This window comes from Paroedura picta, chromosome 8 (genome assembly GCF_049243985.1).
Source record: "Paroedura picta isolate Pp20150507F chromosome 8, Ppicta_v3.0, whole genome shotgun sequence".
Lineage (NCBI taxonomy): Eukaryota > Metazoa > Chordata > Lepidosauria > Squamata > Gekkonidae > Paroedura > Paroedura picta.
In genome coordinates, this window is record NC_135376.1 from 36,381,024 (window position 1) to 36,405,996 (window position 24,973).

A 24,973-nucleotide genomic window follows, 5' to 3' on the forward strand; every position below is an offset into this window, starting at 1 on the left:
CAGAGATCTTTTCTGTGCCATCTCTGTTACAGCTATTAAAACACAGGGATATTTGTGAACAATATTAGGAAGTCCTGATGTCTATTGCCGGAACCTTCCTTATTAATTCCTTATGGTTTAATCGCAATGAAGTTTCTTTCCCCAGTGGGGCTCCCGTTGTACAACTCTGGTTTCAGTTTATCAGTGCATAAATTCTGTTGATATTTCTTCTGTGTACTCTGCAGAGTCCTGCCTCTTCCTCTTGCCTTGTCCTGCGATTTTCTTTCAACTGTCATGTCTCATTAACCAACCTAAGAGTCTGTGTGTTTCTTAAGGATGTTGCTGGCGCTAGAAGGCAAAGTGAAAACAAAGAGGCAGCTGTCAAGTCTTCCTGAGCTAACATTTAAAGTAGTGCTACAGATCATTAGAGAAGCATAGTTGGTAATCTGAAGGGGCCTAGTTACATGGAAAGATAGGCTCCAGTGTGTGTACTAGAGCAGTAGGTGGCTAAAGGATTGTATGAATAATGGCTTATCCAGAAAATGACACTTTGTCACTGATAACACTCCTACAGCTGTTGATCCAGTGGAAATAGTGCAACATCTGATCTAGACAACAGGTGTAGATGAAGGGTAATCATACTATGATGGAATGGAATGTATAGCTGCTTCTCTCTCTCCCACCCTGCCCCCCCTTTTAAAAATCTGGATGGGTGCAAGCTTTCTATTTCAGAGAGCCTTTTGAAATAAGGTAGAACACTTCTGATTTTGTAATGCTGAGACAAAGGCACCAAAGAATTGGGGGGGGGGGGTCAAATAGTTACTCAGGAGGAAGTTATTTGCCAGTAATTACTTGCAATATAGCAAATACATGAAAGGTGGCTGTGATGTTTAGAAATGATACAGCATTTGTATGGGATGAAATATCACACTCTGAATTTTGGAAAAACAGTATCTCCACCATAGTAAAACATGTGTGTTGTTATGCAAAATAATTTGAAAGTGAAGATAGACTTGTGGCTCTGAATCTTTTTTTAAAAAGTAGCATATTTTGTTCTTAGAAGTATAAACAGTGATCTCATTTTTGTTTTTACTCCTTTACACATAGAACCAATTATCAGGATACCTGCTGAGGAAATTCAAGAACAGTAATGGTTGGCAGAAGCTGTGGGTTGTCTTCACAAACTTCTGCCTTTTCTTTTACAAAACTCACCAGGTAAGATGGATTTGAGCACTGCTTCAGGAATGAATTAGACACGTGTTGAAATACCTCTGTATGTCCTGTGTCTGTGTTCTGATTCTGACCTTAATTGACACCAGAATCTTTCATATTGCCAGGGCAAACCTTAAGGTTTCATCCCAGGGGCAGATCACCACAAGCTAATCATGAACATAGTACTAACAGCATGATTTCCATCATTGGGTGTTTGTGAACAAGCCAGTTTTTAAGGGCACCAGGTTGGAAAAATGAGTAGATAATAAATGGAGTGGGCCTAGATGAGAATTAGCTTTCCAAGCAGGCCATTAACTAGCGTCTCTTACCAGCATAAAATAAAACTAGTCTGTTCTCTCTGACTAGCAGTTACACAATGGCTGACAAATGAAGACACTAACAACCTAGCTTTTTTGCAGGATGATTACCCACTGGCCAGTTTACCACTTCTTGGTTATACGGTTGGAATCCCGGTGGAAGCGGACTGCATTCAGAAGGATTATGTCTTCAAGCTGCAGTTCAAGTCCCATGTGTATTTCTTCAGGGCTGAAAGCAAGTACACCTTTGAAAGGTACCTGCCATTCTCTCACCCCCTGTACGTTTTCAAAATGGTTGGGTTGTTCTGAGATGTTTTAGGATTGCTGCTGCTCACTGTCATGGAAGCCAGTGAGAAAACCATCAGGATTCAGGAAGGAAGAGTCCTGTTTAGTTTTCATTCTTGCCGAGTGAAAAGTTTCTTTTTAAAAATTCCTAAATTCACTGTGCTGGAGCACAGGCACTAGAAAAAGGGAAACTAGAAGGAATTATATAAGTGACTGTTCTCTACTGTTCCTCTTCAGTTAATCTAATGAGACACTGACCAGGCATGGAACAGAGGGGTAGCACTTCCCTTCTCTGCCCCCCCCCCCGGCAAGTAACCTAGTAGTAAAGATCTGTGCCCAAGGCATCAGATAATAGCTGGGAGGCTGTAGTTTGCAGTAAAGTGGGTTTTAGGAATTGTTAAGTGTACTAATCTTCCAGAAAGGCTCAGTAAAGGTAAATGAGAAGTGTTAATATAGCAATTGAAAATTTGCTGTAACTGATTAAAAGAATCTTGATGCTTTATATCCTGTCCTCTCTTTCTAGGTGGATGGAAGTAATAAAGAGAGCTACGAGTTCTCCTGGGAGATCTAGCCTGTGCATCCCAAAGGAAGAAAAGGAAAAGACCACAAATTAAAAAGAGCAGAGCTGGGTCTCTGTTGATGGTGAATAGTTTGCAGCAAGAAAGAAAGAAGGCAGGGGGTTGAGTTCAGCAATAGCAAAAAAGAAAACCTGCAGTGGCAAAGTTGGCTAACTTGAAGGCAGTTGATGAATTTGCTGTAGTGCAGAAAGCAAGCATGTTGAATGGAACTGCAAAAACTATGGTGATGGTGCAGTCTCTTGAACAATTGGCAGCTGCTGCATTTCAAAGCGGCATACATTTCTTTCTTCTCTTTTTTTGCAAACTTAACACAGGTAGCAGCTGTTGGTGCTTTCTGACAGTATCTGTCTGGTCTTAAGTTCTCTGGCTTTCTCGGAGGTTTTCAAATACTCTTCTTAATGTTCAGCAATAATTATGCAATTTGCTAGTCCAGGCTACCAGTCTCATATGCCTCAAACACAGCCATCTATGTTCACATTAATTTGGGAGTTCAGCTCACTGTAGAAAACTTGGAGCCCTTCAAGAAAGTGCCCGGTATCAACTCGACCCTTATTTTCCCAATGCAAGACAATACGTTGTCTGAAAAGGGGAGTAAAAAGAGGGTTTAAAAGTCAGTGTGAAGGGTAGACATTTATGCTGAGTCCATGAATCATTCATTCATTATGTTCACAGCATTGCCACCCCTGCAGCCAGGATTCTGGTCATGGAGCTTATACACAACTTTAAATGAACATGAAAACTGCCTTGTCTAAGGGACTCTTCCATTGTGTGTATCACTGTGCCCTAGGATAGGAGTGGGAAACAATCCACTGATTTGAAAATGGATAACTTTCATCCACAGCTATATGTCATGGTTGAAAGAAATATGATGGTGCTTTAAAGACAGCCTAAGGTGGAGAATAAATTATATTCTGAAGTTTAAAAAAATTATGCAAAATATGAGAAATTCAGGTGCTAGTTGTGCAAGTTGGTTACAGATAGGTCAAGCTTAGGTAGGTGGAGGGGAGATAAGTTAGTAGATAGGGGAAAAGGGAAGATTTCATACTATTTCAACATTTTTACTGAAATTTGCGATGTGCTAAATTCTTGTTCCTTACTATAATGGCCATTACTTTATGTAAGTTATGTATTTTTATTTATTAGTAGCTGTTTTTGAAAATAAACTATTGTAGATGTAACTGTGCTGCACTAGTGGTTTGTCATCCCCTAGACAAATCTGTCTGGTTAAGAGTACAAACAGTGCCATGGATACCTACTACCTCAGAAGGCATGCTTGTTGCTGATTTACATGTGCACTTTACGTGGAACAAGGATCATAAGAGTACAGATATAAGGCAGAAGTAAATTAGTAGCAAATTAGTAAACTGTGTCATAACTTCCAAAGTATGCAGTATAACGTTTTGCTTAAAAAGGCCTGAGGAAGAGTGCCTGCACTCGAAAGCACACACCTTGAATAAATCTTAGTTGGTCTGAAAGGTACTATTGGACTCAATTTTTGCTGCCTACTTGAATCTATCATGATATAGTTCAGTTTTCATTGGCTAACCAAAAGATGGAACATGTAAAAACATGCCACACATAACACTGGTGAAAAAGCTATAGCAAGAAGTATTCTTACTATGGAGAGTTTTCCAAAACTCATTATTTCTTTCCCCCCTGTAGAAATTCTAACCTTGGTTCAGTGCTTCCAACACAAAGAGTGGACAAGCTAGCTTTTACTTGACAATTTATTGGAAGTGGCAGATCCCCGTCTCACTGCTCATGTGAAAAACTAAGAAACTGACCACTGGAGACAGTGAGAATTTAACCAGTGACGCATGTGAGCGAATGCAAGGTACCATTTATGAACAGCACAAAATAGCAGCTGCACAGGCAGGGGCCTGTGTATCTACATCTTTCTGATTTACAATACTCCTGGACAATGGTCAAAAATGAATGGGTGTGCTTATGTACAAATTCCATCTTCACATTCATTCTCATGTTCTCTGCTTGGCTTCCCATAAGCAAGACCAAGCTTTGACGCTTCAGATTCTTGTATGATGTATAAGTACCAGGAATAGAGCACTCCCATTCAGTACGTGGAAAGGTTTACAGAATATGCAGCTCTACATCCAGTCACAGCTACCGGGTGAAAAATGCCATTGCCTTTCTTAGCAGAAGACATCCATAGCAGTCCATGATTAACCTGACGTACAGAGAGGAAGCTGTATTGCGAAATAACTATTTCCAACTTATGCTGCTGCTCTGACACTGCTACCTTAATACTAAAGAGGAAGAACTATTTTGAGTCTGTTCAAATGCGTAAGGCAGGGCAGACAGTGCCTAAGCCAGCAAAGGAGATATTTGGGAAATATCAGCTGGGATATTCCTCATCTGTTGGCACCAAATACTTTAACTGAAATACTTCTTCGGTTTTACAGAATAACATCTAGAATAATTCGGGTAGATCTCCATCCTTCTTTCTTAGCCCTAGGAATAGTTGTTGGGATTCACTCCTCCTCTAGCAAGTGCATAAAGTCCACTCTGCCTGAGAGAGTGAAGTCAAGACACCTAGTTTCCACACTCAAGTGGCAGCAAGAGACTTTGCTACAACAGGAATACATTTTCTCCAAGCTGTAGGTAGACCCAGAAATAAGGGCTAGTGTAAAGTACAGTAGCAGTGAGGGTGACCTACCTCCCAAAGGGGCACACAGATAGGAGGAGGCAGCAGCCTTCACCCAACTCAGGAACTGCCAGGCAGAAATCTTCTTGTTTTGTTAGCTGAAGAGAGAATCTGAGCAAACTTCTCTTGAGCACTCACCAACATGAATGAGCCCATGAACTTTGCCTCTGGCCAGCACCAATAGCTGCCGTAGACCTCCCGTTTGGAATGCCTTATGTCTAAGAATTTCCACTTTTCCAGCAGTCAGGATTTTTCTTTTAAACAAGGTCTGACCTGAGAGAAATTTGATATAACTAACCTTCATAAAGTATACCGTGGAAACTACCCCTCTAGGGCTCTGCAAGGAAGTCATGTGATACACATTTGTTGTAAAATCCTGTTCTGGATGGTCATGAAATACACAGATGAAGGCTCTGAAATGTTTGAGAATCCATAGCACAATGTTAACATCCAACAGCAGATGGTGGTGTATTCAAGATGTAGTTCTTACAAAGTGGGGAACATCACCCCCCTTAAAGGAATTACAGGCTCATCAGCGGACAGAAGTCAGGTGGTTCCTGCTGTGTGAGAACCTGGCAGGAGGGAGAACAAAGAAGACTTAGCAACATCAGTGTAGGCTTGGTTTCTAATGCACCACCAAGATACATCTGGCTGAGCTAACAGCCCTCGGTACTTTTACCTTTGTACACGGTCCACCATTTGTGCAATTAGCTTGTCAGAGATCCCTGGACAAGACTCTTCAGCTAAGCTAAAGGCATTTTCCAGTTCTTCCATGGCTCCTACGTTGCCTCCAGTCTGCTTGTGCTTGTCTTTGAGCTGCCAAGAAGTTAAAATTAGTGCATTTGGAAGAGCAGAAACTCTCATTAAGTAGCAGAACCACACAATTCCTACCAACCTCCTTTTCACAGGCAGTGACAGCACAGCAAAAAAAAAAGTTAAACTTAAACCTACAACATGTACCTCAACCATAGCAAGTTCAACAAAACCGAAGGCTGCAATCCTAAACAGTTACTTCAAAGCAAGACCCACTGGAATTGATGGGACTTTATTCCATGGAAGTGGGTCTAGAATTATCTTTTGAACAGCCTTCACTATTGGCTGCACCTTCAATGACTAGTCCCCTATCCTGTTTCTAATGGACTTGCTTGCTTCAGTTGAAAACTTTCCCAGTATCAAATGTCCCTGCAGCCTCAATCAAGCAGCATGGGATTGTATCATGATATTCTATGGAGGTACCTACGTACTAAGTGCAAAATTATTCCAGCCGGACTCCCCTCCACCTGGTAAGCTATATAGTTTACTTCTTCATAGACTGGGGGGAAATGGCTAAACATGTTTTTTGTGAGAGGTAACTAAAAAGTTTAGAAAATGCTTTGACTGCAGATTTTGCAGACCATCCCATGTAGACTAGGGACATCTGAGCATCCTTGTTCTTTCTAAATATACTTCTCAGCCTCCTGATAAAAATTTGACAGTACGATATCCCAAACTAAAAATAACAGTCTGGGAATTTTGTAGTTCCTCTCTGCCTCCCCACAAAGTTGAAAGTGAAAGTTTATAGCAGTAGCTTTACCACTGAAAACATGTCTCATTCAGTCGACTCTCCTGTTTACCTATATGGGCAGCACTAATTACGTGGCTTTATTATTATTATATTATTATTATTATTATTATTATTATTATTATTCATTTATTTTCCACCTCCCCCGGAGGCTTGATGTGGGTCGCAATCACCTAAAATCCCCCCAAAATCCCTAAAACAGTTAAAAAAAACCTAATACAGATAAAACAGCCTATCGACCAAGAGTTGCAGCGAAAAAACTCATCCTAGACTAAGTCCCATATCCCATCTAAAAAGGGAGGTGGAGGGGTACTGATGGAGCTCACTACCGCCATTTTATGAGGGGGGGCATGATCTCCTTTTTGCCCGCCCTCAACCATAGACCTGGCGGAAGAGCTCCATCTTACAGGCCCTAGAGAATGCTGGAAGTTCCCACAGGGCCCGCAACTCTTCCGGGAGCTCATTCTACCGAGTTGGAAAGGCCCTGGCCCTGGTTGAGGCCAGGCAAGCTTCCCTGGGGCCGGAGACGACAAAAAGGTTAGCACCCACAGAGCGTAAAGCCTTGCAGGGGGCATAGGGCGACAGGCGGTCCCTCACACACACTGGGCCCAGACAGCGGATGGCCTTGAAGCTCAAAACCAGAACCTTGAACCTGATCTTTAAAATAACTAGCAACCGACTAGTCCTTACAAATTGTTCTTAATCCAGGGCTCAATCTAGGAAGGGGAGTGAAACAGACTGTTTAAATAGCTCACAGCCATTTAAACAGCTGACAGGCAGACCACTTTGCTCAGCTGCTAAGTTTAAATGACCCAAATTGGACAAAAGTCTAGGTAAAGTTGGGGGATCACAAACCAGGCCAAATTTATGATGAATTTTGGCTCATGAACTGGCTCATGCCCATCCCTAGTAGGTATCCCCAACTGGACATTGAGAGATCAGCCTAGTTCCTATGTCCAGGGATTGTGGCTAGGGGAGTATTCAAAAGTTACAGAACAACTTCCTGCATTTGTCCAATGTTCTATTCTGTACTATTCATTCGATATAATGAATAAATAATTTGCATGGTTCACAGCTTTGTTACAATTTGTATAGCTCTTCTTAATTTGTAGTTCTTCCATGGATAAAACTATTGCTTATAATGATTTCACCCCACTTATTCTTCAGCTCCTTCCTAACATATCCCAACATTCTCAGATACTCAGCTAAAGCTTCCAGCTGTTACAGCTATTCTCACCTCCCCAAAGACAGGGCGAACGAGAGTCGAGAGGCACTGAGACCTTGGCTGCCGCTTGATGGGCTCAGGAGGCTACAAGGGATGAAAAAAAAAGTTATCAATTAAAGTTACCCTATGCTGTCCATTTGACCTGTTATTTTCATGAAAGTATGTTTATTTGGAAAGCAGTATTTGGCCACATTGTCAATGCAGAAAGAAGGAAAGTTTAAAAAACTGGGGAAATACCCATTCAGAAAGGTCCTATTTCTGTTACAAGCTTGATAGTTACCCTTTCAGTTCAGGAAAGAGACTAAAGCAGATGCACAATACTGATAGAAATAGCAATCTAGGAGTACAACATTCTACTAGTTTCTGACAGCAGTTGCAACAGCATAACCAGAACTTTGGCTAAAATACTATTTATCAGTGGAAGTCCTCTAAGATAACAGAAAACCCAAGAATAGTTACCATCTGCCAAAGCAAGCCATACTCTGCAGCAGTAACATCAGGGCAATCTGAAACACAGTTATCATTTCAGTATATAATCTCCCACTTCTGCCTTGATTCCTTGCTCTTCAGAAGCTGTGGACCATCCAACTTACCTTCTGGGATCCATGATGTGACTTGTGCAGCTTGTTCAAGGAACTGGGGCGAATAGTTGGTGGGAAAGTCCATATGGGTCCTTGATCTCTCTCATCTGCATCTCCATCACTAGAAATAATTAAAGAATACAGGGTACGTGCACATCCACAACAGCCTTGGATAAATAAAGCTGCATGCAGGACTGTGATTTTGGAGGCAAACAGCCTTCAACTTTTACTCCCATCTCTGCTTCTCAATGAGCCTGATAACAATCAGGTCACAATCAGGTCTACCTCAAAAACCTTCCTGAGTTTTATGTTTTTCTCATAAATTTAGCTTAATTCTTGGAGTTTGCACTATTTGATTAGTTTGTTGCTCCCAGATTTATTTTTGCCTCTAATTATTTTTTTCTGAGAATAAGGTTCCTCTGTTTCCCCTCTTTGCTTTTTAACAAGTGCTGCTATGCTTATGTACTTACATCTGTTGACTACTTTAGAGGCATTCCACACTATTAGCAAAGCCACAGTATTTCTAAAATTTTATTTAAGGTACTGTATGGCAATTGCAAGAGTCTGGGATAGTTCTTTATTAAGTAACGCTGTAATGATTTAATTTCTAGTCGGGTCCTAAGCCATCTTGTATTGACCCAAACATGAAATTAGTGCATGATCTGCCCACAGTTTTAGCATGTGGAATATTAGGTAGCAGAGACCTTGAAGCAAGGGAAACAATTGTGAATTTGGGAATAGTAAGAGTAATCCTTTTCTTGTGGGTGTCAGTTTCTCCATACATCAATCATGTTGCACCACAAATTTCTGGAAACAAGATATTTTGGGGATTTTCCTGATATTTAATGAGGATGAAGATCTATCATATTTAGGATTTCTAGCTAAATTCAAATCCCTCCAAGGAAAACTACTTAAAGTCCTCCAATGTTTTTAGAACATCAGCTAAGAATTCCAGTTACTTAAAATTGGCATATAATGTCCCTATGGCTGTTTTCCAGTTTCATTCCATCACTTAAATATCTGCTGCTCAGGTTTGCCAAACGGTCTTATATTACTAAGGGATACCCCTCTAGCTAGGAGAGCTGCCATCCCTTTTGCCTTTGACAAACCACTGTAGCAAGCCATCCATCAAATCTGTATGATTTTAAAGTACAAAGATTATCATGTTTCTAGCGTGTTCCCACCAGTAGGAGTACATCTGGATATTCTGTGAATTCTGAGTACCGAATACTGTCTTGTACAATTTAGAGAAGATCCTGCGAGGTGGAACAGAAGAGGAAGGGCAGTGGCACTATTTCCAAAGCAACAAAAATACATACATGTCAGAGTCGTCGGAACTGGAATCCTCACCATGCCCTTCAGACTTCCAGCGTTTGTACCGGTCAATGAGCTCCATAAGAAATGATGTTTTCTTGGTATAACGTGTGATGAATTTGTGCTTTAGTAATTCTTTTGCAGTGGGCCTCTGTGCAATGCCAAGGAAGAGCACTACTATTATTTGCAAAATTTATATTCTACCTTTCTGCCCTCATAAGGGCCACCAAAGCAGCTAACAAATGAAACATAATAAAATTACACCATAAAAATAATTAAAACCAAAGCTAAAATACACAAACTAATTGAAAATAACATTTACAACATAGGGCAGGAAGGAGGTATCACTGAGGAAGTGGAACAAAAAAGTGATCGCCTGCAGGCACAAGACGACAACAAAAAGAGACAGATGAAGTCTTCCTGGGAAGAGAACTCCTGGTGCCACAGCTAAGAGGACCCTCTCCCAGGATGTAAAATGTGCCTAGTCTCAGAAGGTGGAGGCACCTGAGTAGGCCTGGGGAGATGACCACAGTGGCTAGGTAAGTTCATAAAGGATTAGGCACTCCTTCAAGTATGCTGTCCAGAACCATACCAGGCATTTAAAGGTCACCACCAGCACCTTGAATTGTGCCCAGAAACAGACTGAGAGTAAGTGCAGATAGGCCAAGACTAGAGTGGTATGATTTCTACATCCCACTGCGGTCAACATCCTGGCTGTACCAATGTGCACCAACTGGCTTTTCAAGGGGGAGCACTATGTAAGGCTTATACTACAGTGGCAAGATTTTTTCTGCTCAAGAGCTGTCAGAGCTGGTAAAACAGGCTCTTCACCTGAGATTCTACCAGCTTATCTAGCAGTAGGTCTAGGTGCAAAAGAACTCCCAGACTACGGTCCTGTTACTCCAAGGAAAGTGAATCCCCACCCAGAACGGATGGCTCTTTAAATCCTAGGTCAGGCCTTCTATTCACCAGTAGCTCTTCCAAGATTAAGTTAGCAGATTGGGAGGGGGGGGGAGAGAAACGGCAAAACACCAATCAAAGTGGCTTTCCAAATCAACAACATAATTATATCTTCTTTTGAATGCTGTACTGCACTGCCCCACCCTTTCCTGCTGGTTCACCACCTCAAGAAAATCACTGTAGTTTCCTGGCAGTTAAGAGACCAATACTCAGGGAGTACTTGCAAGGAGTAACAGAAACAGTACTTACAAACCGAGGGTCTTTATTAAGGCAGGCTTCCACAAATTCCTTAAAGGGCTTACTATGGTGACCCTCCAATGTTGGAGGGTTGTTTTTGGGGATCAGGAAAAGAACTCGCATAGGATGAAGATCAGAATTTGGAGGCTCTCCTTTTGCCAGTTCAATAGCAGTAATCCCAAGTGACCAAATGTCTGCCTGGAAGGGAAGTGGGGAAGGAGGAGAAGAGGACTCAGAAGGCTCCACTTTCAACTGATGCATCAAGACCAACTCTAGATTTTTACATGACATTTTAATGCTTTGATAGTTGGATGTTCACTGACTTGGGGGACTCTATTTAGGTGAAAATATTTAGAAATATAGAAATATTTTAAATATAATTAATACATTCTACAGAGACGAGCTTTGATCCCAACCTGAATGAGAAGGGGGAATTTTTGTAGAAACCCATTCACTGATCTATCTGAAATCCCACTTCTGTGCATGGGAGAAAAACATGGTTATGATACAACTGAAATAACACAGTGTATTAGAATTGATATCTGATTCCTGTATTTCTCTTAAGGAGGATGGCAATCAGAACTGTCTATCAATTCTAATGCAGTGTGGTTTTTCAATTAGGTTGGGATCAAAGCTCATGTCTGTAAAGTTAGTTTTTTCCCTTCCTGTCAGAGTTTGCACTATAGAGGTCAACCTCACAAGAATCCCTGGGGCCGCTCCCCGACACTGAAATGGCCTGATGCCCAATGAGTCCATAAAGTAAGAACAGAATCTGTCTATGGATCAATTGTTCAGTCATCTATCATTAGTCAGAAAGAGCGATTTGTTACACAGGCAAAATGATGCAGCAAATTAGGGATCTAACATGATAAGCTAGTCAGGAGGCAGATTTGGACATGTATCCAACAGCTTTAAATTATGCCATGTGGCAAAAAACAGCATAGCAGAGCCTCTCCCTGCTCTGAGTTATAGCTGAAACACGTTCAAGCTCAATAGGACCTTGTTTGCAGTTGCCGTCTGTGGAGCAGGTAGCATATCATCCTGCGGGAACTACCAGCAAGCAAAATGACACTGCGTGTTTATAAACAAACGAAAAGCACCGTAAGATAAGCAGGTGAGCAGGGCTGGTTCAGGATGTTTTCGTCATCCTGAGAAAGATCCGGCTGTCACCTCCTCCCACATCACAGCCGGTAGAAGCAGATTCCTTAGCAGTGCATTGATGCCTTCCCTGTTCTGCCACTTGGGTGGCAAACAAGTCTGACATGCCAGTCGCAGCAAAGTAGACTACTGTGCTTTCACAATGCACAAGCACCTCACAGCCACAAGGAATAACGGGGGAGTAGAAAAGCCAATGTAGAAGTTAATAGGCAAACACATCCTGTATGAATTCAAAAGATGTATGTATTTATTTATTTATATTAGCTATCTATAAACGGAAAGGGCTATCCAGACCAGCTTAGTTTGCCTTAGAAATTTCATTATGAATCAGTTCTTTATTAAAATACCCCTGCATCGATGTAAAATATGACTGTCATGGGGAAAGGATGCTCTCCAACCTGTGACCTACTGCTGAGAGCAAAAGAAAGTAGTTGGAGAATAAATTTTTGTGCTCTAAATATTTTTGTGTGTTGCACAATCCACAAAGTTGGGGCTATGCCTGGGTGGGGAAAACCACAATGACAAATTAAAATTATTCATTCACTCATTGGCGGTCTCTTTTGTGATATAACACAATGCACATCCTGACTAACCAGCAGGTGAATCAGCTTCCTCCTGCTCCAACTCACCTTGAAGTCATAGGCTGACTGCTTGATGACTTCAGGTGCCATCCAAAATGGGGTCCCAACAAAGGTGTTTCTCTTGATCTGAGTGTCTGTTAGTTGGCCAGCTACACCAAAGTCAGCTAGTTTCACATCCCCTTGCTCCGAAAGCAGCACATTGGCAGCTGTTTGTACAAAAAAGGGCACCTGGATCAGAAGGGAAGGCACAATGCTCTTGCCCAAAATAAAGTGATATTTTCCCAAAGGCCTGGTAAACAGTTCAGTTCTAATCCCCGTCTTGGCAGAGGGGGAGCCAAGAATAGTGCTTTAAGTAATTATACAAATGCAGTCAGAATGCAATCTGAAAGCTGGCTCAAACTTCTGTTCTGCTTCACATTCCAATCCCTCATGACCCCACAAGTAGGGCAATGAGGTTATGTTCTTGCCCTGTCTGAACTACTAAGCCTTCCTTAACCTCACCTTATGGCTCCACTTTCAATCTGCCCTCTGGCCTTATACCTTTTTTACTGCACATTTTGAGGACAGCAACCTTGCTGTGAAACAACTTTTTTGAAAAATGAGATCTCTCAACAGAAGAATCAATGTACAGTTCAGTATCCTGTACATAAACATTCTGCATAAATTAAAATGGTGGTATTTCTCTGCCAATAAGCCTCTTGTGATGGCTAAATGACTAGCTTCAGCAGAACTACACTAGCATAAGAGGATCTTCTTTTGAATGGTGACAAGTACTTTTGTGTATATTCAACAACTGTGAGCTGTCAGAAAAAGAATCCAACACCCTACAGCTTCACAATGGAAGCAGACAGAGGAACAGTCAAGCGGACTCTGGAATTCCTGCAAAATGGTAAGAATCTAAAGATCTGACAAGTGGAAGCTAAACATCCCCAGGACTCCACCCACATAGCAGACCCTGCTCTTTTCAAAGCTTTTCTTCAAAACTATGAAGCTTGGGAACAACTGGGGGGGAGGAAAGAGATAACAGCGTTCAAAGTACTTCGTTAGATGAAAAGATCTGTGTCAGAATCTTGCTCTTCAAGTTTCTGCATAACCACAGAACAGAGATTTATGGGCTAGATATCTTTTCTATAAGCAAACGGCAATCGTGCCTTTATTGGTCTCAAAATAATAAAAGAAAAAAACTCCCATGAAGGTTGTACTTTGCAAGCCTGACCTTTGATATCACGGTGGATTTTCCTCTCAGAGTGAAGGTAGTCTAAACCCTTTAGAATCTCTCGTAGGATAGTGGCAATGTAGGTTTCCTCCAAGGGGCCAGGCTTAAGCTGCAGAGAGGGGAAAATGGTGGAGTAAGCAGGTAAAAATGTGGCAGAGTTATGCTGCAAAGTCAATAGTCTTAGACTGGAATAACTGCGCAGAGTTGCATAACTAGGACTGTTTCTGCATTGGGAACTTCAGTGCCCTGGCTCCTGTGTGGGAGCACAAATCTGGGGTGGATAAGGTGCACCATGCCAAATGCTCTCCCCTGTGGGAGCAGGAAGAGACCAGGCAACCTGCCCTGGCTCAAACTCCAGTCTGCAGCCCACATCCTCTGATGTGGAAATAGTCCAGGTTTCTTCCCCCCGCCCCCAACCCTGGTACATAAAGTTTTGATATGGTGACTGGATCAGTCCAACATTGGGAGGCTGGAAGAATGCAACAGGAACCCAGCACAAAGTGTAATGCATACACACACAAACTGGAGTATCCCAGCCTCCCCTCCCCAGCTCCAGTTACTGATTATATTCAGAGCTATTCATTCTCACAAGTCACTTGATAACATGAATTAGGGAGCCAAGAGGGCCTGGAAATTCGGCACGAGGACTTGAGATTGTTGCCAGGAACCGACACTGAATTCATGCAAACAGAAGGTTCCATGACTGGATAATAAAGGTACTTACAAGATCCAGCGCTGAGCCACCCCCCAAGTACTCCATGATTATCCACAGCTTGGTGCCCTACAAATTAGACAAAGAGATGTCTGACTGCACTGAAAGTCATTTCAAGATTAAACTGGCTCCCAAGTACAAATGGTCTACAGTCTCATCTCCTCAACAGGTGAATGAAACCAGGTGGGAGAAGAGGAACAGAAGCAGCATGGGCCAAATTTCTGATGATCCTCTGTATTGCTTCTAAGAGCTGGGCTACATGAACAGAACAACATGTTACAGCTCTCTCAGATTGCCAGAGGAGAAGATGTGTTTGGATGCTCCTCCATAGAAGGGTAGTTTCAAAGGATAGCCATGTTGACCTGAAACTGCTTGATTTGACTGCAGTGGCACCTCAGAGGCCAACACGATGTCTGATGAAAGGAGCTTTGACTCTCAAACCCTCATACTCTGACAATTCTGTTTGTCTCCAAGGTGCTACAGACTTGAATCAAACAGCCCTCCATTTAAAACTCCTACCTACAGAACACTGACATTTCATGGATAAAGATTCTAATGTTCTACATTAGATTCTTTGTTTTACAGCAGCAGACAATGTGGATACTTTGGCTGTTGCAAATTCTTTCTGAAAACGCTGTAATCAAGAGCTAGCCACCTCAAAGTGACTTAATGCGGGTAGCAAGAAGCAAGGAGGGGGGGTGTGAGGATAACCTAAAAGGTACAGAAGGTTTAATACTGTGGCAGAACTAGTTACGTGTGACACCATCACTGGCCTTTTCTGGGAAGCTCTGAGATAGTTTAGCCTGACTCAACTATGTGAGACATGACTGCTTTGAAAGTATAAGCTAAGACCACACAAGGGACCTTCAGGGACAACATTCTCACAGCAATCCCTTTTCAGGAAATGAAGGGAAGATATACGCCATGAAAAAAGAGCAGCTCCCTTACTTATCCTCCACAAGTACACCCTTTAGATAGGACTGGTGTTCAAGTGGGAAGTGAAAGAAGCAAGTTTCAGAAGGAAGAACTACAACTTTACATGATTGGGAGGCCAGAAGCTGGAGCAAACTAGGCGTATAATTAGTCAGTGGGAGTAGCGTGCCCTTCTTATGCATGCTTTTATTTTTCTCTTTGGTCCTATTAGTCTCTCCGATGAGAATTTCTGCATTCCTGACAGGCTAAACATTTTCTACACAGATCAGAAGCATTTTTATTTAACAATTCTAAAAGTACAAAGATTTCTGAAGGCACGTAACACTTCCCTGACTTGTACGTCTCTTTTTTCCTTCACCGTTCCAATGTCCTAGCCCTAAGACTGACTGAGAGCCACTGAAGAAGACCTAGCGGGAATTTACTGGGGTAACTGAAGACTTGCCTCTGAAACAAGCTTTCTGCACTCAGAGTACTGAATGACACTGTACAGTTTGGATTCTGTTCTTGTTCCCCCCCCAGACAGGTTTTTCTTGCAGTCAACAGGCAAAAATAGTGTCTCCCATACGCACAGAGAAGTCAGTCACGGAACACATTTCCTCATTTCAGTGCATAACCTGCAAAACCATTTATTTATCTTGCACCACATCCAGGCTGCCTGTGGTGGCTTGAGTTACCTTCAGGTAGGAACCATAGTATCGGGTAATGTAGGGGCTGTCACACTGGCTGAGTACAGTTATCTCCTGTTGGATGTCTTCAATCTCATCCTCTGCTTCCTCCAAGTCGATTATCTTGATAGCTACCACCTCCTTAGTACGGTTATCGATTCCTTTGTACACCTCGCCAAAGGAGCCTTTCCCAATTCTCTCCAGCTTGGTGAACAGTTCCTCTGGATCAACCCGTGAGTGCTGAGGCAGGGGGGAAAAACACCTGAATAGTAAACGGCAGAATAGTACTTTTCCCACTGTAGGCTTACCATTACTAAATCCTGCTAAGGCTACTCTCCTGTCTGACACAGAGATCAATCATCATCCAAGAGCACAATCCTCAGTATGTTCCATCAGAAACAAGCCCTTCTGAGCCCAGTGGAATTTGCCCCTTGGTAAGCACACACAGCCTTCTGCAGCCCTAGAGGTTTTGCATCTCAGCAGCAACATGGAATTAGGTTGAACTCTTATGAAGAGAAGTACTCAAATGACTCGGGTTTGCACAGCAAGGATTCACTGGTATCATTACGATGATTTTACATCAAATACCTGCTCAATTCCAGTCCTTTGAGTGCAAAACTACCTTTATTAGTGATGGTGAACTGCCAGGAAAATCACATTATATATATGCCACTGGTATCAGAATGCCATAACATACTTTTGGCTTATCAAAACCATGGCTGATTCCACTCAGCAGATACCAAAGCAGCAACAGAGATCTACTGGATCTCTTCACATCAGTCAGAATGCCTCCTGTGCCAACATGGCACAGTGAAACAATGTATGCCCAGAGAACCGTCTAGAACTCCTGAACTCTCAAAAGCCACCCAAACATAGCCAGATTACTAGCAGAATCAGAGTTTCAGGAGCTCAATACAGATTCAGAGTTCAGTAGCAGAAATCAGGTGGTCGTTTAGCTGGAAAAAGCAAGAGCAAAATACAACACTGCAAGTCCTAACTGGGATCCAATGGAGAGCATATATACAACTGGTGCTTTCCCAGCTGCATCAGCTCCAGACTGAGGACTGGATAAAGTTAAAGGTTTTGGTTATTACCTTTAAAGCCCTAAGCAGTCTAGGACCATCATATCTTTGGGACCATCTTTCCTTCTATGCCCCCACCTTGCCCTCTATGCCCCCTTGAGGTTGCTACAGTCAAGCAACCAAAATCTACTGAGGATCCACAGCTCTAAAGAGATAAAACTGGCCTCAACCAGAGCTCTGCCAAATGACATCAGAGCCCTGCAGTACCTTCCACAGGGCTTGCAAGACTGAGCTGCCAGGCCTATGGCTGAGGCCAAGGACAAGTGTTAACATCTGCTGGCCTTCCCACTGGAGCCCACTGCTTTACACTTACAGTGCCTTTCCATACTCCACAGAAATAGTTTTAGAGGGAATGGGCTCCAGTTCTTTTAAATTATTCTAATTGTAATACTATTGAAATGCCATATTTCTATATTGTCTATGTGTGTGTATTTTAAATTTTGTGGGCTATCCTGATAGGGAAGGACAGCATATAAGTGATAAATGAAATAATAATAAATCTCCTCCCTAATATTATCCAGATTGTGGTGCAGATGGTTCACCGGTTATAACTTGAGGCGACTGACCTTCAGTGGGGGATACTTACCCAATGGGGAAAAGGCAGTTCCCCACTCAGGGCCCATCAGAGTTCTTCCTTGCCCTCCTCCTCCTTCCTGCAACAGCTTCTGGGATAGGGCATGGCCAGAAACCCGTCAAGGCCTTGGGCCTTGCCACAAGTAAGGAGAGAGGGAGGGGAAGGCTGGGCCTAGCTTGCGCCTTACTTTCCATCCCCAGCAGAGCCGCCCTAGGCCTTGCCATTGGCGAGGGAGAGCAGGGGGGCAACTGATAAGGAGGGTCAGCAGGGGGAGAACTGGGCCCAGATTGTACTTTCCTTCTGCTGACAAGGAGAGACAGTGTGAGGAATTGGGCAATACCAGGAGACTTTATTGCAGGAATTAAGTGTTAGTGGGGGGGGGGGTGCTATGGTGTTCCCCATCCAAAGCAGCCGATTTTAAAACTGGGGGATTTACACGTCCCAACTGGAGGCTGGTGTCTGTGGTTAAAATGCCCAGGCGTCGCCCCCTTCAAAGCAGCCATCTTCTCCAGGGGAACTGATCTATGTAACCCAGAGATCAGTTGTGATTCTAGGAGATCTCCAGGCCTCACCTGGAGGTCAGCTACCCCTGGGTAGGGGACACTCCTTGCAGTTTGGAGGTGGTGCATATTTGTGTGTGTGAAGTTCCCCTAGCAAACCTCCCACCAGGCCATTGGCTAGTGCCTGTTGCCTTTAAGAGTGCATCAAGCTTTACTACTAACAATAAAAATATTTGAGAATGGATATTCTGGAAAATAACGCACACCTTTTAAGCGGTAACTACATTTATGGACACAGCTGAGTGAGAAAGAAGATTCCCCAGAGTTCAGCTTTCTGGGGTCTGAGAAAGAACTTATACAAATCCCTGTTTAGAATTTCTTCACACCAGAGGTATATATGCTGTTCTGAGAAGTTACAGTACAAGTTTGCCTACAAATGTTTCATGAGCAAAGAACACACTTGCTTTAATTCCTGAGGTTTTAATTTGGAGGCAAAGGTAGTTGCATTTCAAAATGATCACATGGCTCCCTCTTTAATAATTTAACTGATAAGATGCCATTAAGACAAATCTGGACAAGCTACAAGAAGGGGAAAAGCAACCTCAGCTACAATAATGGAAGCTCACGCTCCCACATCTGCAGACCTCACACAATTTCCACGCTACGTTGGTAGGGTTCTCCATCTGTGTACTTCTGAGGACAACTGAATAGCCTCCTGTATCTACGGAAACACCCAAACAGTGCCAGGCAATGAACATATATGTGCTGCGTTTACACAAAGAGAAGGACAAAAGAGAAGCTCAGGAGAACCCAGGGGAGCAAGTTAAGCAACATCCATTCTAGAGAAGGACATCAAAATAGAGCTACAGTATAAAAGAGACTGGCTAAACAACAGATGAAACATACATGAAACTTTTAAAATATCAAACAGTGACCAAGCATAATTTTTCTGGGCTTGGTAACAAACGTGTAACTTTCCACCCCACCTGTATATACAATCCCTCTTCCCATAAATACAAGTCAAACACATGTAGCTGCCTTACACTGAATTCCATAAAGATTAGGGTTGTCTAGTTGGACCGGCAGTGTCTTCAGGGAGAGGTCTTTCACATCACCTACTGCCCTTTAACTGGAAATGCCAAGGTTTGAGCCCGGGGCCTTCTGCTTGCAAAGCAGAGACTTTTCCACTGAGTTGCAGCCCCTCGTGATGAAAGAAAAATGCCTATTTTATTTATAAGCTGACATAGTTATGCAATGCACTCGAGCCTGTTATCAAGTCACTGGTGTATCTACTTTGAGAACCAGAATGGGGGTAACAGAATGACAGACTAGTACCGAGGACAACTGGGTTCAAATCCCTGCTCTGCCATGGAAACTCACAAAGTGTCCCTGGGCCCCTCACAAAGTTTCAACTTACCCTGCATTAGAGGGTAAGGATAAAATGGAAGTTAAGAGAATAATGCAAAGGGATATAAAGAGGAATATTTAAAAAATCAGTCAGCTCAGTATTACTAGCTGTGGATAATACCAGTTTTCCAGGTACTTAGACAGGGAAAGGCCTCTCCCAGTTACCAGAAATCCTTTAGCTAGAGAGTCTGGGGATCTTTTACATGAAAAACTAGTGCTTTACCCATTAAACCATAGCATTCCCCAAAGATCTTAGTTTGTTCACCTCAAGACAAAATCAAGAGCTTGCAAAAAATACTGAGCATGTTCTTAATAACCCCATCTCCCACATCTGAACACTGTGCAACTGTTTTTTCTCAAAATATTACCTAGCCTTTCTTCCTTGACAATATACATCCCCCTCCACTCCCTACCATGAACAGTAAGGTGGCAAAAGGAGAAACAATTCCATGGATGTGTTTAAAATTGAAAATGGAGTCCCTAGTTTTAAAAGCAAACACCTGCCTCATTTTACTAGTCAGCCCCACCCATGGGAACATTTTTAAAAACCTGAGTCAAGAGCAATGTACTTCCAGGACAGTCACATATCATTCAGAGTTTGGCAGGAATTCAATCCATCCTCCATTTTGTGAAAATTTCCCATTTCTCCACCTCTTCTGGGATGATTTGTTCCAACTGACTGGGCAATTCAATCAAAATGGCAGAGCAGGTGCCCAGGTAACAAACCATGTTCATTTTTACAGAGAAGCACTAGCACACCAGCTTGGCTAACTCAACAGGGAGCATAAAACAGAAGGTATGAACAAATGAAAGGTATAACTTCCTATCCAAAAGACAAAAGAAAACTACCTAAACCCTTGCCAGAGTGGGACCCTATGTACTCAAGTAGAATTTTATCTTTTAAGAGTGGACAAGTCCTGGGGGGAGGTGAATCTCAGAGGATTGGTAGGAACTACATAAATGTACAAATGTATATAAAATATTTTTCTCATAGCAGCTTGGAGAGATATGACCACTTACGTTGGACCCTGAATTTTTATTATTAAAAAATACTGGAAATAAGAAAATACGACTTAATACAATGACAGCAAAGGTGGCTGTACCACAGACAAGCATCCCTACCTACCTGGAATCACTATCAGGTTTACTAAAGCAAAAGTGTAAGAATTTTTACTTTAAGGTTAGTGTATGTGTGCTATCAGAACATAATTAAGTCACATTCAAGTTACCACATATTGAAATAAAACCAGTGCCTGACATCTGTCGACTCAAGAGTTTCTCCACATGCCACAAGTACATGTAACAGGGTCAGACAAGTGATGTTTTAGATCAGCTGTCCCCAACCCCCGATCCGGGGACCGGGACCGGTCCGTGGATCAGTTGGTACCGGGCCGCGGCTCCTCCTCATCCTTCTCCCCGACTGCTGCCTCGGGGGCTGCGCTGCCACTCTGCCGCCGGCTCACCTTTGGTGCTCTCTGGCCGCCGCCATGGCTGGGGCTCCACCTCGGCGTGGCACTGCGCAGCTGCTGCTGGCAGTGCCTCCCAGTGGGCGGTGGGAACTCAGGGGCGACAGCAGGAAAGCAAGCGGAGCAGGGGCTCAGGTGGTGGTGGCGACGTCCCTCGGCAAAAGACTACCCCCACCCGGGCCTCAGTAAAATTGTCAAGGGTTGACCGGTCCCTGGTGATATAAAGGATGAGGACTACTGTTTTAGATTACTTCAGTGCTACACTTTGCTGAGCAAAAAGGGCTTTTCTGCACAGACAAAACTCTGTGCTAAATTCTGCAGGGCCACCAAATTTACATGCAGTTGTTTATTCTATATATTTTGTTGTTGTATTCAAAAAGAGAAGTCCTGATCCTTTCCTACTGAGATTCTAAAAGGCACTCTTCCAGAGGAATTTTTTCAGGAACTGAGAACTGTTTACTGATCCTATATATATGATCTATATTGATCTATTGTGGCCTATATATAGGTCATAATACACAAGCCATAAGTACCAGAAACATGATGAAAGTGATACATTTAGGTGGGGTAGTTGTGTTTGTAGCAGCAAAATCAAAAGGAAAGCTGTGGCACCTTGAACACAACCATGAATCCTAGCCATGACTGTCTTTCTATATACAAGAAACTGTCACCTACATGTTCCTTTCATAGCTTTGTAAAGAAAATTATCAGAGACATAGAAGGCAAACACATCTTCGCAATTCTAATTTTGTTATTGGGAAACAGACCAAGGCAACAGCTTATGATAGCTAAGGGCAGAAAGATACTCAGAGTCATGTAGCACAGAGCTGGATTCTTCAGGCTCAGCTAATTTGGTTCAGGAACCCCTCACCCCCTCAGTTCTCACTTACCTGATTGGCAAATTCCCTCAGGTGAGCCATGGCCAAAGTTTGGCACTACACCCATACGCCGTGAACCCGAATCTTTCCAGTCTTCTCACGCAACAAAAAAAATGTGCCGTGTCATTTGTGGATCATCAAACTACAAAAGAAAAAATCCGAAACATTAATGATACGCTGCTACTATTGTAAAGATCCTGCAAAGCAGCTCAACTGCATCACACCTGCTCATTTCAAAAGCCAGCTGTAATGCCTATTAGGTCAAAAGGCTCCGATTCCTGGACAACACTCTAAGGGCGATTCCTACCTTCTGCCCTTTAGCAAGCGAGTGCCACTCACAGAGAACAGCTCTGTCCATGCGCTGGTTGCTTGCAGAGCAGAGGAAAATTCCTCAGCCGAGAATTAAGCGCCACGAGGGCTGAGAAGCCCGGTATGAACCACCCCTTAAGCCTCGAAAAGACAAAATAAATCCCCACACTGTTCAGACGCCAGCCAGCGGCACATCACCCTCCCGTTCACCCCCTCCGGAAAGACTGTCTGCCAAGCATGACACTGGCTGCACTTCACAGAGCGCTCCCGCAGGAGGGGCGAGGCAGGTGGGGCCACTTTAGGAAAGACCCTGCAAAGAGCGGGGCGCTCCGTCCGGGGAGCGGGGGGGGGGGGTCTCAGGCTACAGATGGCGCCCCACTCCATAGAGCGGCCAGTTCTGGGGAAGAGCGCTTCTGCCCCCAGACACAGCGGCTCCACCCAGCCCCCAGACACCTGCCATGGCCACGGCGGCCCCGTGCCCCCTCCTCCTCCTCCCCCCCCGCCCGAGCATTGCTCGCCGCTCACCTGCGCCCCGACGGCCTGTCTCGCCCCACCGCCCCATCCTGCCTCCGCGCGCCCTAGCCCAGGACACTGAACTCGGGAACAGGGGCTGGAGGGGAGGCGAGCCTGAACAGCCATGCGCGAGGAATTACCTTGCCGCTTAGTCTGTCGGGAGCGGTAGTTCTTGAAGAATGAGTCCCGCTACGGGCAAGTTGGGGACACGGACTGCAGTACCCAGCCTGCAAACCGAGAAGGTGGGGCTTTTGACAGACAGCGAGCGCTCCTGGGAGAGGTAGTTTGTAAGGCTTTGTTCTCAGGCGGGCCCAAGTCGACGCAAAGCTTACAGTTCCTCCCAGGTTTTTGGGTGGCAGTGTTGAGTAAAGTCGTTTTTGCCTAACTAACCGAAATAAATCGTTCCTTTATCTCTTTTGGTGAACAGCCAGGCTGTAGAGTGGTTTTCCCAGTTAACTGACTAAACTGGATGAAAAAACTGCGATGCAACCCAGCAGTTCACAGATGCAAGTAGGGAGACTCCCACGCGTTCGTGGGTGGGGCTCTGGTAGAAATCCAGTGGCCCAGTGGTGTCATCTGGTGGTGGTCAATGGAAGTGTCAGTGCAGGCCCCCACGATCGAAAACCATGCTCCAGGGCAGGCCATAGAAGCAGTTAAGCAAATAAAACATATATATAATCCCCATAAGAGCCTCTTGTGGCGCAGGGTGGCAAAGCAGCAGACATGCTGTTTGAAGCTCTGACTATGAGGCTGGGAGTTTGATCCCAGCGGCTGGCTCAAGGTTGAGTCAGCCTTCCATCCTTCCGAGGTCAGTAAAATGAGTACCCAGCTTGGTGCTGGGGGGTAAAACGGTAATGACTGGGAAAAGCACTGGCAAACCACCCTGTATTGAGTCTGCCAAGAAAACGCTAGAGGGCGTCACCCCAACGGTCAGACATGATCCAATGTTTGCACAGGGGATACCTTTACCTTTACCTTTTTGTAATCCCCATAGATATGTGTATGTATAAATATAAATATAAATATAAATATAAATATAAATATAAATATAAATATAAATATAAATATAAATATAAATATAAATATAAATATAAATATAAATATAAATATGTGTGTATGTATATGTATAAAGGTAAAGGTATCCCCTGTGCAAGCCCCTGTGCATGACCGAGTCATGTCTGACACTTGGGGTGACGCTCTCCAGCGTTTTCATGGCAGACTCAATACAGGGTGGCCTTGCCAGGGCCTTCCCCGTCATTACCATTTACCCCCCCCCCCGCAAGCTATTGTGGCGCAGAGTGGTAAGCAGCTGAAAGGCTGTCTGAAAGCTCTGCCCATGAGGCTGGGAGTTCGATCCCAGCAACCGGCTCAAGGTTGACTCAGCCTTCCATCCTTCTGAGGTCCGTAAAATGTATATTTTACAGCGGCGTTCGACACAGTCGATCACGAGCTTCTAGCTCGCCGCCTCATCGATGCTGGAATACAAGGGACAGCCCTTCAATGGCTGATCTCCTTCCTTCAGGATCGTGGACAGAGGGTTGCAATAGGAGAGAAAACATCAGACCGCCGGCAACTTACTTGTGGAGTCCCACAAGGAGCGGTCCTCTCTCCTATCCTATTTAACATCTTCATGCGCCCTCTCGCACAACTGGTACGGAAGTTTGGGCTGGGTTGCCACCAATATGCAGATGACACCCAGCTCTTCCTCCTGATGGATGGCCGCCCTGACTCTCCCCCAGAAGCATTAGCCAGCTGCCTGGAAGCAGTGACGAGATGGCTCAAGCAGAGTCGTCTGAAGCTCAATCCTTCAAAGACGGAGGTCCTGTGGCTGGGTAGGAAGGGGCCATGTGAGGAAGCGCGCCTGCCTACCCTGGATGGCGTGCAGCTCTCTACGGCTTACTCCGCCAGGAACCTAGGCGTGATTCTGGACGCCTCCCTCACAATGGAGGCCCAGATCACAAAGGTAGCGCGGCTGGCATTTTACCATCTCCGCCAAGCCAAACTACTAGCGCCCTACCTGGCCCCGGAACATCTAGCCACAGTGATCCATGCGACGGTCACCTCTAGA

The 24,973-nt window shown here is 43.9% G+C and overlaps 2 protein-coding genes across 8 annotated transcripts in view; one reads left to right on the forward strand and one right to left on the reverse strand.

The window, feature by feature from the left end:
* The window catches only part of FARP2 (FERM, ARH/RhoGEF and pleckstrin domain protein 2), a 72,913-nt gene extending 69,364 nt beyond the window's left edge, over positions 1 to 3,549 (forward strand). For 2 of the 3 annotated variants that reach the window (XM_077349039.1, XM_077349038.1), the window contains exons 25-27: positions 1,087 to 1,194; positions 1,611 to 1,762; positions 2,317 to 3,549. In XM_077349039.1, the coding sequence (XP_077205154.1) occupies positions 1,087 to 1,194; positions 1,611 to 1,762; positions 2,317 to 2,407 (351 nt within the window). In that variant the 3' untranslated portion in view covers positions 2,408 to 3,549. Of the gene's footprint in view, positions 1 to 1,086; positions 1,195 to 1,610; positions 1,763 to 2,316 lie in introns of those variants that run through there. The other variant, XM_077349040.1, reaches the window with a different exon arrangement.
* STK25 (serine/threonine kinase 25) lies at positions 19 to 23,198 on the reverse strand. Of its 5 annotated transcripts, none has more exons than XR_013233510.1 (13): positions 22,918 to 23,046; positions 22,096 to 22,225; positions 16,186 to 16,416; positions 14,591 to 14,647; positions 13,867 to 13,975; positions 12,699 to 12,856; positions 10,924 to 11,109; positions 9,720 to 9,865; positions 8,413 to 8,521; positions 7,832 to 7,903; positions 5,713 to 5,849; positions 5,332 to 5,605; positions 19 to 327 (listed from the first exon to the last, which is right to left on the reverse strand). XR_013233510.1 is itself a non-coding variant. In XM_077349042.1 (12 exons), the coding sequence occupies exons 2-12, from the start codon at positions 22,123 to 22,125 to the stop codon at positions 5,566 to 5,568; spliced, it is 1,275 nt and encodes a 424-aa protein (XP_077205157.1). In that variant the 5' UTR covers positions 22,126 to 22,225; positions 23,046 to 23,198; the 3' UTR covers positions 4,085 to 5,565. The 5 variants fall into 5 exon arrangements, 3 of the variants coding, with proteins under 3 accessions (XP_077205157.1, XP_077205156.1, XP_077205158.1); XR_013233509.1 differs by lacking the exon at positions 19 to 327 and adding an exon at positions 2,804 to 2,950; XM_077349042.1 differs by lacking the exon at positions 19 to 327 and having other exon boundaries at positions 4,085 to 5,605; positions 23,046 to 23,198.
* Between the last annotated feature and the right edge of the window lie 1,775 nt (positions 23,199 to 24,973).

Coding starts and splice junctions, on each gene's coding strand:
- STK25 (XM_077349042.1), bottom strand. CDS start 22,125: ATGGCTCACCTGAGGGAATTTGCCAATCAG. Junction 11,110..12,698: donor AGTCAGCCTATGACTTCAAG/GTGAGTTGGAGC, acceptor CTTCCCTTCCAG/GCAGACATTTGGTCACTTGG. Junction 5,606..5,712: donor ATGGTGGACCGTGTACAAAG/GTAAAAGTACCG, acceptor CCCTCCTGCCAG/GTTCTCACACAGCAGGAACC.